The 16126-nt window shown below is 40.4% G+C and overlaps 1 protein-coding gene across 2 annotated transcripts; it reads left to right on the forward strand.

The window, feature by feature from the left end:
• Positions 1–391: 391 nt before the first annotated feature.
• SFPQ (splicing factor proline and glutamine rich) lies at positions 392–15829 on the forward strand. 2 transcript variants are annotated; one of them, XM_023727252.1, is made up of 12 exons: positions 392–1331; positions 2104–2292; positions 2874–3175; positions 3268–3363; positions 4034–4230; positions 4330–4414; positions 4754–4871; positions 5376–5424; positions 5505–5626; positions 14296–14343; positions 14853–14941; positions 15811–15829. In XM_023727252.1, exons 1-10 carry the CDS (start codon positions 480–482, stop codon positions 14317–14319), a joined length of 2034 nt encoding a protein of 677 aa, XP_023583020.1. In that variant the 5' UTR covers positions 392–479; the 3' UTR covers positions 14320–14343; positions 14853–14941; positions 15811–15829. The 2 variants fall into 2 exon arrangements, with proteins under 2 accessions (XP_023583020.1, XP_004372017.1); XM_004371960.3 differs by lacking the exons at positions 14296–14343; positions 14853–14941; positions 15811–15829 and adding an exon at positions 8017–10777.
• The last annotated feature ends 297 nt before the right edge of the window (positions 15830–16126 follow it).

Raw genomic sequence — 16126 nt, forward strand, 5'->3', positions numbered from 1 at the left:
TCTACTCTGTCCTGTAGGATAGCTAGGAGTCGGAATCGACTCCAAGGCAATGGGATTGGTTTTGGGAACACCTCTCCCTGGAGCTGATAGAGCCCGGGCTATTTGCTTTCACAGGAAAATTGGTCCGGCCGTATCCATTCAAATTTATCCCAGCAAATCACAGTGGTCTATAGCCAACTCCTTTCCCGCTCATTGGCCAAATGGAAACCTCAGCCACTTCATTCCTCCCACCCCTCGGCGGGAGCCAATAGAAAGGATTAGAGGTTCGTAACATTGTGTCATCGAGAATAGTACTTGCTATTGGCTGTTGGAGCTATCGATCGGGGACGGGGCGGGGGCCACGTCAGCTGGACTATATAAGAGGAGGACAAAGGCGGCGCGCTGTCTGTGTCATCCGCCATTTTGAGCGAAGCAAAGTGGCCTTCACGTTCCCTGAGCGTCTTCTTCGCTTTTGCCTCGACCGCCCCTTGATCACAGACATGTCTCGGGATCGGTTCCGGAGTCGCGGCGGTGGCGGAGGCGGCTTTCACCGGCGCGGAGGAGGCGGTGGCCGCGGCGGGCTCCACGACTTCCGCTCCCCGCCGCCCGGCATGGGCCTTACTCAGAACCGCGGGCCCATGGGGCCTGGCCCGGGCCAGGGTGGCCCAAAGCCCCCGATCCCACCACCGCCTCCCCACCAAGTACAGCAGCAGCAACAGCAACAGCAGCAGGTACCGTCGCAGCAGCCTCCGCCACAGCAGCAGCCACCGCCACCGCCGCATCAGCAGCCGCCACCGCCGCATCAGCAGTCACATCAACAACCACATCAGCAGCCGCCGCCGCCACAGGACTCGTCTAAGCCTGTCGTTCCTCAGGGACCCGGCCCGGCTCCTGGAGTAGGCAACGTTCCGCCGGCCCCTGGCTCCGCTCCTCCTGCCACTCCGCCGACCTCTGGGGCCCCTACAGGGCCAGGTCCCACCCCGACTCCACCGCCAGCGGTCACTACGGCCCCGCCCGGTGCGCCTCCACCCACGCCGCCGAGCAGTGGGGTGCCGACCACTCCCCCTCAGACCGGAGGCCCGCCGCCTCCACCCGCAGGGGTCCCGGGCCCGGGGCCTAAGCAGGGCCCAGGACCTGGCGGCCCTAAAGGGGGCAAAATGCCAGGCGGGCCGAAGCCCGGCGGTGGCCCTGGCCTAAGCACTCCTGGCGGCCACCCCAAGCCGCCGCATCGCGGTGGCGGGGAGCCCCGCGGGGGTCGGCAACACCACCTTCCCTACCACCAGCAGCATCACCAGGGGCCCCCGCCCGGCGGACCAGGCGGCCGCAGTGAGGAGAAGATTTCCGATTCGGAGGTGAGTGTCTCCTGCAGCAACGTGTCGGTTTCCTTAAGATGGCGGCGGCCCCCTCCTCTTTCCCCTCCCCCTTCCTTGGACTCCATTTTGTCGGAGATCGGAAAGGGCGCCTGCGTGGGTCGTCGGCAGAGGGCGGGGCCGGGCCCGCGGCACCTTGGGGGCGGGCAGCGTCCGCTACTCGGGCCCGGGATTGGCCGCCAGCGCCGCCATTTTATTGGTCTAGGAGCTGGAGGATGATGAAGGAGGGTGGTTTTCGGAAGGAGATGATGAGAGCTTGTGGTGGGCTCGGTTAGAGCTAGGCGATCCTAGGAACTGAGTTAGTGCAGAGCCTGAAACGAAGGGTTGGAGAGATCGGGAGATTTCTGGTCTTCGCAGTGCAGGTGTAAGTCATGTCAGTGATTACGGGATTTTGCTCATTTGTTTTTTTCATTTAATACTTGGCTACCACTTAATTTTGGTCTTCTACGATTTAGATTTGTCAGGGACAGCCGTGGCATATGCGGAGTCATAATGTGGTTTATACTATCTACTCTTCGGAGAGGGGCTGTATGTGTGTCTATTCTCGAGAATGATTTGGGCTTCCGCTTTGATGCTGGGATAATGATTACTTTGGAAGTCTAGCAAATACAGAAAAACTTTGATTTTTAGTTTAAACAAGACAAAAAAAACCCTGGCTGATAACATATTCACATTGGCAAGACTGAAGTTATTACTCGATTTTCATAGTTGGAGAGGTCACTGATGTCTGAAAAGTCCCTTCCTTTTACTTTAGGGGTTTAAAGCCAACTTGTCTCTCTTGAGGAGGCCGGGAGAGAAAACTTACACACAGCGCTGCCGGCTGTTTGTTGGGAATCTACCTGCTGATATCACAGAAGATGAATTCAAAAGACTATTTGCTAAATATGGAGAACCAGGAGAAGTTTTTATTAACAAAGGCAAAGGATTTGGATTCATTAAACTTGTGAGTGTAACTGATGTTATGTAGAAGTAAGAGTTTTTGTGGCTGCTACAAACATACTGAAGACTTGGTTTTACCCTTGATTTTAGCTAGAAGTATGAAGGCTTGTGTTTTAAACCAGAAAGAATAAATTGATCTTGAAAATTTTTCTCATTTCTAGAGAAAAGATGCAGCTGCTGCTGTTGTTAGGTGCCTTAAAGTTGGTTCCGACTCATAGCGACCCTATAGGACAGAGTAGAACCGCACGTAGGGTTTCCAAGGAGTGGCTGATGAATTTGAACTGCCAACCTTTTGATTAGCAGCTGAGCTTCTGCCACCAGGTCTCCAGCTGCTGTGTACGGCATAATTGTTGGTACCTAGCCATGAATTGGAATCAACTCGATGGTAACAAGAAGAAATAAGTGAGGTGGGTGGGTGGGTGAGGCATTTAATCATCTACCCTGAGTGGTCTGGAGAGTCTTGGGGAAAATAATGCTTGAACCGAGCTGGAGAAGAAATAGGAGTAGGAGTTAGGCTTATGACAATTTCAGAGTGAGATTAGCCGATTTCGAGGTCATTAACCTGAGTGTGTTTGATATTTTCAGGAATCTAGAGCTTTGGCTGAAATAGCCAAAGCTGAACTTGATGATACACCTATGAGAGGTAGACAGCTTCGGGTTCGCTTTGCCACACATGCTGCTGCCCTTTCAGTTCGTAATCTTTCACCTTATGTTTCCAATGAACTGTTGGAAGAAGCCTTTAGCCAGTTTGGTCCTATTGAAAGGGCTGTTGTAATTGTGGATGATCGTGGAAGATCTACAGGGAAAGGCATTGTTGAATTTGCTTCTAAGCCAGCAGCAAGAAAAGCTTTTGAAAGATGCAGTGAAGGTGTTTTCTTACTGACAACGTAAGTTGTCTTGTGCTTATTTTAATAATTTCTATTTGTTAACTTGTATGAGAAAGTTGCGGTAAAACTGGAACCATTTTTGTTATTATTAGCACTCCTCGTCCAGTCATTGTGGAACCACTTGAACAATTAGATGATGAGGATGGTCTTCCTGAAAAACTTGCACAGAAGAACCCAATGTATCAAAAGTAAGATTGATTAAACTTTTTACCGGTCTTTATTTTAAGTGTAAATAAGTTTGTTCTAATAAGTTTTCAGTTTTGCTTAGCATATGCAAAATTCTTTGAGGTAAGTATACTTCTTAATAAAAACCGTAGGCTCAGAAAGTTAAGTGCCTTTGAAGCTGTCATTGAAATGCTATGATTTGTTTCAGTGGTATATATTCACATGCAGTCCTGTTTAGTCCTTACAACAGTTGTATGAAATGTAGGTATTCTCATTTTTTATGGGTGAAAAAAATAAGCCTTGTTGTAAGGAATTTGGCTAGAGGAAAACAAGCTAGGATTTATCTCTTGTGCCCATGTTCTCTGCTACTAAAGCATTCTGGGACACGTTTTTGCTGTGGAGATAACTGTATGTGAACCAAGGTTGTCTTTGCCTTTTGGTACTCATTACAAGTGATACGCCAGTAAAACCAAACTAGATCTGTTGTTGAGTCTATTCTTACTCATAGCGACACTATAGGACAGAGTAGAACTGCCCTATAGGGTTTCTAAGGCCATAAGTCTTTACAGAAGCAGACTGCTGCATCTTTCCCCTGCGGAGGCCAGTAAAGGACCAGTGTATTTGGGGGAATCAGGTAGTGTTTCTTATGTGCATCTATAAATTATTTCATGTTTAAAATTTGTGTGATGTCAGGGAGAGAGAAACGCCTCCTCGTTTTGCCCAGCATGGCACATTTGAGTATGAATATTCCCAGCGCTGGAAGTCCTTGGATGAAATGGAAAAACAGCAGAGGGAACAAGTTGAAAAAAACATGAAAGATGCAAAGGACAAATTGGAAAGTGAAATGGAAGATGCCTATCACGAGCATCAGGCAAATCTTTTGCGCCAAGGTAATAAGATTCTCTGAATTCAGCTATAGTATCAACTGCTTTTTGAACTCCTTAGAATTTCATTAACATGAATCCAAAACAATATTTTCTAATACCCAGATCTGATGAGACGTCAGGAAGAATTACGACGCATGGAGGAGCTTCATAATCAAGAAATGCAGAAACGCAAAGAAATGCAGTTGAGGTGAAATTTTCTTAAATTAAGGCTTTGCTTCTGCACTAGCGTTTATATTCTGGATATTAAAACAGTGTAGTCAGTTTTGCAGGTGAAGTTCAGAGATTAACTTTATCAATGTTGGTTTAACTTTTAAAATTGAATACAGTAAAAAATTTTCGTTGATAAAGCCTTTTTTCTTTGTCGGAAGCTGCTAGTGCTATGCCCCTAGACTCACTTTCTAGAGGCCTTTGTATTTCTTTGCTTTTTCGCTTGCTAAAGTTCTTAGCTATCCTATTAGCATAATCAAGTTGAATTTTAAAAAATGTGGGTAACATTTTGGTTTATCTGATTGATGAATGTTTTCAGGCAAGAGGAAGAACGACGTAGAAGGGAGGAAGAGATGATGATTCGTCAACGTGAGATGGAAGAACAAATGAGACGCCAAAGAGAGGAAAGTTACAGCCGGATGGGCTACATGGATCCAGTAAGTTGTCTAATTGGAGTTGTCTACAGAACTTGTAAGGAGCGCTGGTGGCACAGTGGTTAAGTGCTCAACTGCTAACTGAAAGGTCAGCGGTTCAGATCCACCAGTGGACTCCACTTGTAAAGATTACAGCCTAGAAAACCTTACCGGGCAGTTCTACTTTGTCATATAGGGTTGCTATGAGTCGAAATCAACTCAGCAGCACACAGCAACACAGAACTTGTAGGTACATTTCACGTTTTAGCCTTTTTTTCCCCTTTAACATAAATGTATTATGTTTGCTTTGCCCTGAGTTTTATCTTTTCACCTTGGATGAGCTAAAAGATTTCAGTGGGTTAGGAAAAGGCTTTGGGGATATTGGTCTAAAAAATACTTCAGGCAGTGAAAATTAAATTGCCTTATGAACTTAACTGTGGGATTTTTTTTTTTGGTGAATTTCTCTGTACTCAAGAATAGTTGATGTGGGTGTAGTGCAGATGTATGAAAGAGATTTTTTTCTTTCAGAGAGAAAGAGACATGAGAATGGGTGGTGGAGGAGCAATGAACATGGGAGGTAAGTATGAACATTGAATTAGCAATATTATTAGATAGCAGTATTTTGGGTGAATTTTAACCACCATTTTTATTTCTTAGATCCCTATGGTTCAGGAGGCCAGAAATTTCCACCTCTAGGTGGTGGTGGTGGCATAGGTTATGAAGCCAACCCTGGAGTTCCACCAGCAACCATGAGTGGTTCCATGATGGGAAGCGACATGGTAATGTATCCTGTGGGACGTAGTGCAAAGGAAGTTTCTCGTTTTCATGCCTTACGTGTGTGTTTTTTTTTTTTTTTTAAGTAGGTGACTGGACTTCTTTTAGTTCCCCTCTCATATGTAAATCATAATGTTGAGGAATATCTTGGCAACGTAGAATTCCGTGTGTGGTAACCTAAACAGATAATGGTTGCCAATGAAGAGTTAATGCTGTTTAGTATGTGAAGTTAACTTTGGCAATAAGTAGATATAAGTGCTTTCCATTATGCATTTCTGAACTATAGTGCTTAGTGCATGGCAAATCCACATTCTAAAATGTATTGGATTATTCTACATCTGAGTAAGAGTAATCAAATGGCAATGTGTCATTCTTTAAGCTGGTGTTTGCCATAAGTATGAGTCAGATTTGTAGTTTGTAGCTTTAGGCATGTTTTAGTGATGTGTAGGTCTTTGACCTATATTTGGTGTGGCTTCCATCCCATGAAAAGGGAATTGTTTAGTGTTTTGACTCGTCGTTTCCCACCTGTTGGGCCTGTCTATAGGTACACCTTTTGATACAAACTGACATCTCTATTTTGCTCCAGGGTAGCAAAAATCAATTTTAAGCATACTATTTGTATGCAATTGATCTGCTCTCTCTTGATGCTATCGTGTTTTAGCTGTACAGATAGCCTGTCAGGATGCTTCAGAACAATCAAGTGGATTGGTCTGAGTGGCTGCATTAGGGTTTTACAAATCCTTATTAGGACTTAAATTTTTATTTTAGTATGGGTTTAGAGTACATTTTCACAACTGAATTGAATCTGATTTAGTGCACCTAAAAGCTGTTAGCAAAGAAGGGGAGCTTCTATGTGTGTCTCACTAGATTCATTTAAAAATAGGAACATTAGGATTTAGTATGGGGTCTTAACTAATTAAAATGTACTTTAAGGCTTTGAGAATTAAAGTTTAGAATCTTAAAATAGCTGGTTGGGTTAAATGTAATACTATTAGTTTTATTTAAATTGAACGTTAAAAATATGTGGGTAACATATGCTTCCTAAAAGGTAGAATTTACGTACATATCAAACAAAATCTGATTTGACATGTTGCCGTGGTTAAGGTTCTGTGTTCCATGTTTACAAGTAGCTCCTGAGTTCTAAGCTATAGTAATAACATAATTAGTCATGAAACTCCCAGATTTGACCCTTTTTAGCTTTTGGAGCATAATGCACTGAAATCCCAAATTTTTTCTTAAATGTTTTGAAAAAATAGTTTAAAGAATTGAGGCTTATCAGTCTTTTTAAGTAGTCCTGTAGTATTTTGTAGAAAACATGTTGAAATTACGTATAGGAACAGTTAAACCCTGATCTGGTTTTACTTTTGCCGAGTAATGCTTTCAGTGAGTAGTCTATTTTAAGTGGAATTTGAAAGACAGTTTAGGCATCTGTGCATTACCTGTAGGGTTTTTCTGTTTGAGTACATACGTGTCTATTTAAGTGTAGGATTAACCTAAAGCTAAATGGAATAATGAAGTTACTGCTTTACTGCAGTCACATAAACTTGGTGTTATGCTGTTTGGGAGCTAATCCAAAACATGGGATCGTAGCAGAGTGACAGTGGACTTTTCAAAGACCAAAGGGAAAAGTTGGACTTTTATGAGGGTGGGCTGTATGTTCAGTCATTTTGCTACAGTACAAAACAGTACTGTGGGTCATATTGTCTATGGCTGTGTAGTGATGGCTCTGAAGGTGGTATACCTGTGAGAATATGGCAACAAGTTTTTTGATCAAGTTACTGTGCCGGTTAAGTGACTAAATCTGTTAGTCTTTTATGTTTTTTCTTTTTGTAGTCCGGTAGCATTTTATTAAAACTTTCAACCTTTTAGTATTTCTGCAACTTAGCAGATGTGTCTTAAGATCTTGAAAATCACAAGGTTTCTTATGCAGCACATGCCACTAACTGGTGAGTAGGTCTTTGTCACTTCATTGAGTGAATTGAATTTGTCTGGTTGGGCTTGTTAGGCTTACTTGGAAATTAAATTTTCTGTTCAGACCTTAAAGTGAGTTTGCAAGCTTTTCAGTGAGTTAATCTGATGTGAAATTTCTTAGAACTCATTTTGGAATGGGTTTTCACATCTGCACTAATTCTTAAATTTTTTAGCACTACAGGGAAGATCTATTTTTTGAAACAGGTGTATGAGAATGGCTCAAGTGGGAACATACCACAAGGCATGTATTACCGTAAACTAATTTTCAAATTACCCTTTTTTCCTTTCTATGTTCCCGGTACCTGTGGATCGACTCATTGGTGATTGTATCGACGAACGTTGACTACGGAACCTTCTAAAATATTTACTTAACACACATGGACATCAACTACATATAATGAACTGTTAATTACTGTTCCAATAGCGTACTGAGCGCTTTGGGCAGGGAGGTGCGGGGCCTGTGGGTGGACAGGGTCCTAGAGGAATGGGGCCTGGAACTCCAGCAGGATATGGTAGAGGGAGAGAAGAGTACGAAGGCCCAAACAAAAAACCCCGATTTTAGATGTGATATATAGGCTTTCATTCCAGTTTGTTTTGTCTTTTCTTGTTTAGATATCAACCTTTTAAATTCTTGCATTTTAGTAAGAAAGCTATCTTTTTATGGATGTTAGCAGTTTATTGACCTAATATTTGTAAATGGTCTGTTTAGGCAGGTAAAATTATGTAATGCAGTGTTTGAAACAGGAGAGATTTTTTTTCCTTTTTTTTTTTTTTTTTAAACTGTATAATGACCCTAAAGTTACGGCAGTGTACCTTGTGCCACTGAATTTCCAAAGTGTACCAATTTTTTTTTTACTGTGCTTCAAATAAATAGAAAAAATAGTTATAATACTGATCTTCAGCTTTGCCATTCATGCTTCTGTGCACATTAGGCTAGGTATTCCACTTTGAAAGCATGAGAGTGTCTAGGCCTTTGAATGGTGTATGCCATTTCTGGGAAATTTATTTGGAGGCTAAGTATTGCTTTCTGCAAATAACTGTCCCCTCGTTTTAAAAAAGAATGCATTTTGAAGCAGTTTCATGATTTGATTTGTTTGGCATTATAAGAAGCAAGCTGGTGCTAAGTATTTTTAAATGGTTAAATGGTCTGAACTGTAAATCTTCATTCAGGAATGTGTATTAAGATTATGGAATGGGTGTCAAAACCATTGGTAGGGGAAGAAGAGAGGGTTTGGCTAACTGGATCTTTTATGGCCCTATAATATCATTTCTTTGAAAGTTTTTGAAGAAAAAGTGGAAAGATCATTCTGTTGCATTCCCCCCATTCTTGTCTTTAAAAGAACAAATCCCAAGCCCTACAAATGGCTTGTATTGAACTTTTACATTCGAATTAAAGATTATTAAACATGAATCCTTTTCATGTATTACTTTAAGTGATTTATAAAGATGGGGTTTAGTCTGAAAAAGTCAGCTTGAAAGTAAGGAAGGTTTAGTAACCATAAAGCAGGGCTAGCAATACATTTGTACTCTGTAACTTTTACATCTCCTTGTGCTACTTCTGTTGAGCAAAAGCTGTAGGAGTATAAAAATCTATTGGTTCTCTTTCTAAGAGTTAGTGGTGACTGGAAATAATAGGTTTGCAGATAACCAATCTTACTGTAAATTTGTTGATCTGTTTTTTATAGTTTCCATTTGATGTAGCACTAAATCTGGAGACAGTTGCTCATGCTACACAGTACAAATAGCCCTTTTCCCCCCACCATAAAGCTCTTGGAGTGTTTCAGTGGTGTTGTCAGTTTGTCAACTTCATTGAATCTCCTTCCACTGGAACAAGACATTTTGACTTACTATTAAATTAGATGGTTTACTGTTGTTTGTTAGTACAATGGGAGTCTGAATTCCCAGTGTAAATGTTAGTGGAGAAATGATTTGCTAATAATAGGTAAAGTAATGAATGAATGGTTTGGCTTTGTTCTTAGTTATGTTTCCATTCAAATTTGTACATTTCAGAACTCCTATGGAATTCGTCTTCTTCTTTTTCACCTCTGTTCTTGGTGCTAATTGGCAAAAGTAAAATTCTAAATCAAACCTTTGTTAAAATGCTGAAGTTTAGTGATGTGCCTGAGTACAAAAGGAAACCTTTTGTTGAAACAATTGAGCACTTTGTGAATAGGAAATAGGATAATACTAAAAGTAAAACATCGGTGGAGTATAAAGGCATGTCACCAAATTCTGGTTGTGACTGATGGTACATGGTGTGCTAACTGAGGGAAAGAATCTCATTTCTGTTCACCAAGACACTTGGAAATGGGTAGTTCTACCATAACTATGTCAGTGAGTAGAAAGTTTTGTCCCAAGTCATTAATTGGTAATACGCATGAGCTTTTTCTGACAGAAAAAAGGGTCTTGATTTGAAAGGACTCCGTTATAATTTGGGTGCATTGTATAGTAGGGACTTTACTAATGACAAAATGTAAGAGGTGTTCATGGGACACCTACAGAGGGTGAACTTGAATGTGTGTGGGTGGGGGCTGGTGGGGAAGCGGGAAAATCTGCCTATAAAATTAATGTTTCAGTTTATTTTTCAGATTACATGCCTTTCTTTATAAGGGATGCTGGCACAGACCCCTAAAATAAGCTTTTGGTAGTACTGTACCTTTGAAGAGTGGTGAAGGATGCTAATGGATAATCTCCTGAAGTTGTGGCTTTTGATACCCTTACTGTGGGCTGTAGAATTGCTAAACGTTGTTTAGCAAATAATGTTGCTTAGTTTCAACTGATATTTGACTTTCATCACTGAAACAGCAGTGTATCTACCAAGGGTTATAAGCTATTCAGACTTTCAACAAGTCTTGTAATGTGTATGATAGTTTTCAGCCTAATGTGAGTTTAAATCATCTTAAAAAGTAGTTTCCTAAAAGCTGACAATGCAACTTGGGGTGGGAAAGGGAAAATAGTAGTTTTGAAGTATTTTAACATTTTTTCTCGTTTAAAGAAACCACCTGCCCCCATTTCCCCTTCTCTACTTTCTCTCATAATTTTAAGAGGAACCCTGGTCGTTTTTAAACTTACTCTTCCCAATCTCTAAAAACTGCCTTCTCTAAGACCCCAGTATGTTTAATAGGTATCTGATAAGCTTAACCCATTGGCTCACATTATTTAGAGAAACTGTAGTCTTCTTTGCTTAGAACATTAATTAAACTCATAAGAAGCACTATAAACTCTACCACTCTGTATAGTTATAGCACTAATACATAAATTACAATTTGGGAAATTGTAATGTTACGCCTGTGCAATTTTTTATAAGTGGCATATTATGGCAGATAAAAATTGAGATACTTGGCTTCTCTTGGGCAAGCCACTAAGTTGTGGCGGAATGCTTTCTGGTGTTCTTGGACTGCGATTATGCACTATTAAAGTAGTGGCCTGCTACATAACTGCGTTTAGCCAGCATTTCTGCAGTGCGTAACTGTGAGGAACGTAGTACCGCAAATGGCAATGGACATTAGGACCCGGATGTAGTATTCCTGCTTGCTCCAAGATTCTCATTGCCGACTGCATACAGGTAGGTAACAAGCAATATAATCTAACTTGGTGACTTGCTATGTACTTTTATTCCGTGGGCATTCTGACATCACACTTCTGACGATGAAATTACAGTGCAGCACCTAACACTTGTATGGTAAAGCTAGTTTATATCCAAAAACTGTGTGGGTTTGGGGTTAGAGCTGTAATTTGTCAGGCAGAATTCAGTGCTGTTGCAGTTCTTAGATAAAAAGTGCAAATGATTCTTTGGTGTCTCTGACTCAGTTGTGTGGTTTTCTTTAGTTGCTCTGTAACTGAAGATAACATGGAACACATCAGCGGTGTGGGGGAGAGGGAACCAAACCATACTTCGGAAGTAGAGTGCCTTTAGCATCTTGACATGGACTTTATATAAAGCATGTGATAATTAGACTTGGTTGTAGCAAACTGACCTGCTCGTAGGTCAGCACTGTTAGTCATTTCAATGTGCAATCTTGGTAATTATTCGGCAGGTTGAGTGAATTAAGACTAAAGGACAGTTTTTTGTAATATGATTTTAAAATTTTTAAAAATGGGCTCCCTGGGAATACTTTCATTACTAACTTGGGCTTAGATGGGAAGCTAATATGAATAGTTCAAGTTACGTGACTTGTCTAAATGTATCTGTACTCTAAACCTGGGGGAAAGTGGTGTGGCATATTGACTTGCCTGCAGTTGAATACATGTTGGGAATCGTTTCCCAATGGAAGACTTCGTCGTATTCTGTAGAATGATGGGCAAATGTTCAGAGTAGTTTTTTTAATTTGATTCCCTTAACTTTAGGGATGTGATGTCACAATCCAAATGCTTAATTACAAGAAAACATGAGTCTTCAAAAGCACTTCTTTTGTTGGTTAGGAAGTATGGACTTAATTAACCTTTGCATCGACTCTTGTTCCAGACCTCAATTCAACTTACTTTGGTCTCTGAACTGGTTCTTGGCTAGCATGCATGAGAAACAGCTTTCATGTGCACTACTTTCTGCTCTGTAACTGGAAAGTTTGATTTACTTTGCATAAATGCTGGCGAAAACTCTTCATGACTGAGAATTTTCTTCCATTGTATGAAGAAAAATAGCTTGCTCTTTGGCAAGCAATTCACAAAGGTGGGGGCAGATTTGTACTTTAACGTATATACAGGTTATTAAAGCAAACTTCTGACTCCTAATCGAAGATCAAATGATGATTAGCTTAGCTCTTTCTATAATGCAGATCAAACATAATGCCTAGTAAGTGACATGCGTCACTAAATTGGCTTAGAACCCTGACGGGGGCTTCCTGTGGCTTACTACGTTAAATCGGTGGCCAGCAACTTGCTGCCGTGATTCTGTGATTGGGTACTTAGAAATAAAAGCTCAGGTTTATTTCTTACTAGTGAGTAACAATTTTTTCAGAGAACGTACTTGGTATAATAATATGGACTTCAGGAACATCACTGGGTTGGGGGGTTAATTTTGCTTTATTCTGCTTGCTTCAACATGACTAGGCTTTTCCACTTTAGAATGAGAGAAACCTGTGACTAAGAAATCTGTTCTTAATAGTTTTAATTTGTGTGTAGTTATAAATTGTGACTTAGTGCAGTTGAGTTTTTTTTTTTTTAAAGCACACATTCAAAAATCTGCGAATAAGTGGGTTTCTTTGAGTAATAATGCTATACCGAGGTGCTTGCATCGTATTTCATAGTTTTGTCTTGGTACAAACCAAAATTACTATTTTTAATGAGAACAGCCTAAAGTTCAGAGGTGTGATGCCAGAATGCGTTTTCGTACTGTTAGGCCCTTGAAACAGATACCGGTGCTTTCTGAAAGATGAAAGAAATGCAATGGGTGCTCTATTGATGCAAGGTTGCAAACCTACAAAGAAAGCATAATAGTCTCACTTTTCCCAATAAAGAGATGCGTGTGACTAGTTTTGGACTTTTATAACCTTATGGGGGCTGCATGTCTCTTATTGTTAATCATTGTCAGCTGCAGTGACATGATCCGCAAGTCCTGCATTTACTGCCTTTCCCTAAATGATTATGGACAGGTTTTAGCGAGCCAGGATGTTTGTTCTGGGCCTTTATTTGGTTTTGACTTTAGCTGATAATGTTTCAGTGTTTTGTCAGCTAGTGCAGTTCTCAAATGACTGCCTATTGGGGGGAAAAACAGGATTGACTGTTCTAATCATCTGTCATTGCTGCTAGATAATGATTGGCAATTTTAAGACTCAACTGTGGAAATCTCACAGTTGTTGGTAAATCATCAACCGTAAAAATGTTGCTTTTGAACACCAGTGCTGAAAAGCTTTTTGGTTTTTTGAGGGTGAAGGGGCTGGACACAGAATAGGATAATCTGGAGAATGGGGGAAGAATGCAAAACGATATAGTATCCCTTATGGATGGTACATGTGCAACAGGGAACTCTTATTTCATATATCCTTGGCAGTAACTGATGATCAGGAAGGGAGAAAAACCTGGAACTTGAATTAAGGCTGATCTTTGTTTTTTGTGCACTGTGGCCCTACCAGGCATATAGGGAAGGTGAATGTCTTCTCCCTCAGAAAAACTCAGGTTCTTTGCTATCCTAGTAGGGCATAGCTTCCCTGCCCCAACTTAAAACTCAGTGAAAACTTAAAGGGAAAGAACGAGGCAAATATTTAGGGTTGTAGGAAAACAACTGCAGTGTTGTGTGCTGTGGAATGGGGAGGGCACTCTTGGAGGACTCCTGTTGAAGTTGGTCAGTCTGCCTGAGAATGGAAGACATACTTGAAATGGGGAGCAGGGTATGTGTTATATGAAAAGAGAGCTGATGTTAAAACTCATTCGGTAAGGTAAACGTTGTCACATACCTTCACATAAGGGATAGTATATTTTGGGTTGCAGTCAAACTTCATTGTGCTCAGACTGGTGGAAGGAGCAGTTAGGCTTTTGCATTTAAGAGAAGATAAAGTTTTCATTCTAATTCAGTGTCTACTTTATTCCATGTAAGAATAATCTTAGATTTTCCCCCCTTGAAGTTTTCTTCTATTTTTTTATGCTGTAACTTGCCCCCAATCTTTGTCTCTGGTTTTTGCTCTTTAAGTTTTGAAGTTAACTAGCATTTTCAACCTTTATTTTATACCCTTGTCTTTTATATTAACTTTTTCTTATTATTCTTTAGGTAAGAATGATTGGTGTTGGCTGATACTGGAATGCTCATTCACTTGAGGTAAGTTTACTTAGAAATCTTTTAGAGAGCTTTGGGTTTGATTTGTCTCCTATTTAATGGTTGAATAATTCTGTTCAGCTATGTGAGGTGAAACTTGTTTCAAGATACTAACCTCTTCTGAGATATGATAATTCTATGATTTTGTTTTTAAAAATAGATTTGTGTGTGGGTGGGATAGAAAGTAGGTCATACTTGTAAAAATGTCAAACAGCACAAGAAATCAAGAAAAATGAATGGCTATATAGTAAATAATCCTGTAGAACAGAAAAGAAGGCTTGAACTAATGGGAAAATGCCCCATTTTTAGTTTTCTAATTTCAACTTTAGACCCATCCAAAATCTCCATAAAATTCTTTATTATTAATTAAGTGATATAGGAACAACTATCTAGTCATCGGTAAGAGAAGGGAAAATTCCGTAAGTACATGTGAAGGAAATTTGTAACAGTGTTGGCAGGTCCTGTCATTTGCTAAATGTTATTTTTAAATAAAATTACATTTTTAATCGTAGGTGGATAAGACATTTTTTCCTCACAACATCACACAGCCTGGGCCAATCAAGGAGAGCCACAAGTTGTTACAGACTGACCAAGAGTCCAGGTGAGTTGAATGATTTTTCTTAATTCTGTTAAAACTGCCTTCAAAAGTGCTCTTGGGTGGTAACGACGACAGTACTTGTATGTCAGTATCTCATTTTAATTTCTTATATGTTAAAGCTTGTAGGAAATACTTTGCTTTTGGTTTTATAATACTTAAACATATAATCATTTAATAGTCCTCTGAAGTTTTAGGCCGTGGCTGTTGGTTTGACTCAAGCCTCAGAAAAACAAGGTCTAGCGTTTTCATTAAAAATATGTATATCTTTACCTCTGTAGCACCATGCTGAGGAGGGTTCCAGAAAATTTGAAGTTCCCTGTTCTTTATCCAGATACCTATTATATGGTTAGGTCACCTATACTTGAAAATAAATGGATAACAAAATGAATGACTATCTAGTAGGTCAGCAAACTTTTAAAGGACAATTGCTGTTATAGCTGGAAAACGGTAATTGACAATGGTAAACAAATAGGCTATAACTGCGTTCCAATGACTTACAAACCAGATGGCCCTTGGACAGTAGCTTACTGGTCCCTGATCTGGTATGAATTGTATACGTAGATAGGTATCGCTGGAGTTCAGAGGGTTGTCATAATCAGAGCTTGAAATCTAACAAAAAGGGAGAAGGGAAACTCTTGAGGTAGAAAGTAGGGAAGAAATAAGGATAATGTAATTGAGGGCTATGAGTAGAGGAGGAGGAGTGCCAATTTATGGAGGGGGACCTTTAATGTTAGAGATCTCTCTCCTAAGAGTCTGGCTACAAAAAGTCCTTGTAGAAAGTGGAAACAAAGAGTTTTCCACCAAGGAGGTGGTCAAAGTTGTTAACCCTGATTTTTAATGTCTTTGGAGTAATGGTATCTTTCAATTGGCAGGATCAGGTGAGCTGTGTCCAGAAAACCAATGAGGAAGAGTGCAAGGAGGAGTGAACAGCAGCAACCCATTTGTCTTTAATAAACAGAAACATTTTAAAATCTAGTTGTACATCTGGTTGTTGTTTTTGTTCTTAAGTAGGACTCTTACTTCCTAGACTATCCTTGTATGTCGCCACCTTGTTTCTAAGTGGCATAAAAAATGTGTTTCGGATGTTAGACTGCCAAATTATATGTAATTCAGGACGCTGTTTCTTGAGGGCTTTTTGTCAGAGCTACTGTTAGCCTTCTAACTACTACTCAACTTTATGGCCCTTCC

This window comes from Trichechus manatus, unplaced genomic scaffold, assembly GCF_000243295.1.
Source record: "Trichechus manatus latirostris isolate Lorelei unplaced genomic scaffold, TriManLat1.0 scaffold00015, whole genome shotgun sequence".
Classification (NCBI taxonomy): Eukaryota; Metazoa; Chordata; class Mammalia; order Sirenia; family Trichechidae; genus Trichechus; species Trichechus manatus.

Bases quoted from the DNA above. Each gene is read 5' to 3' on its own strand.
- SFPQ (XM_004371960.3), top strand. From the start codon at position 480: ATGTCTCGGGATCGGTTCCGGAGTCGCGGCGGTGGCGGAGGCGGCTTT. The intron at 3,364-4,033 runs GTAAGATTGATT...GTGTGATGTCAG, and splicing joins AAGAACCCAATGTATCAAAA to GGAGAGAGAAACGCCTCCTC. The intron at 4,415-4,753 runs GTGAAATTTTCT...GAATGTTTTCAG, and splicing joins CGCAAAGAAATGCAGTTGAG to GCAAGAGGAAGAACGACGTA.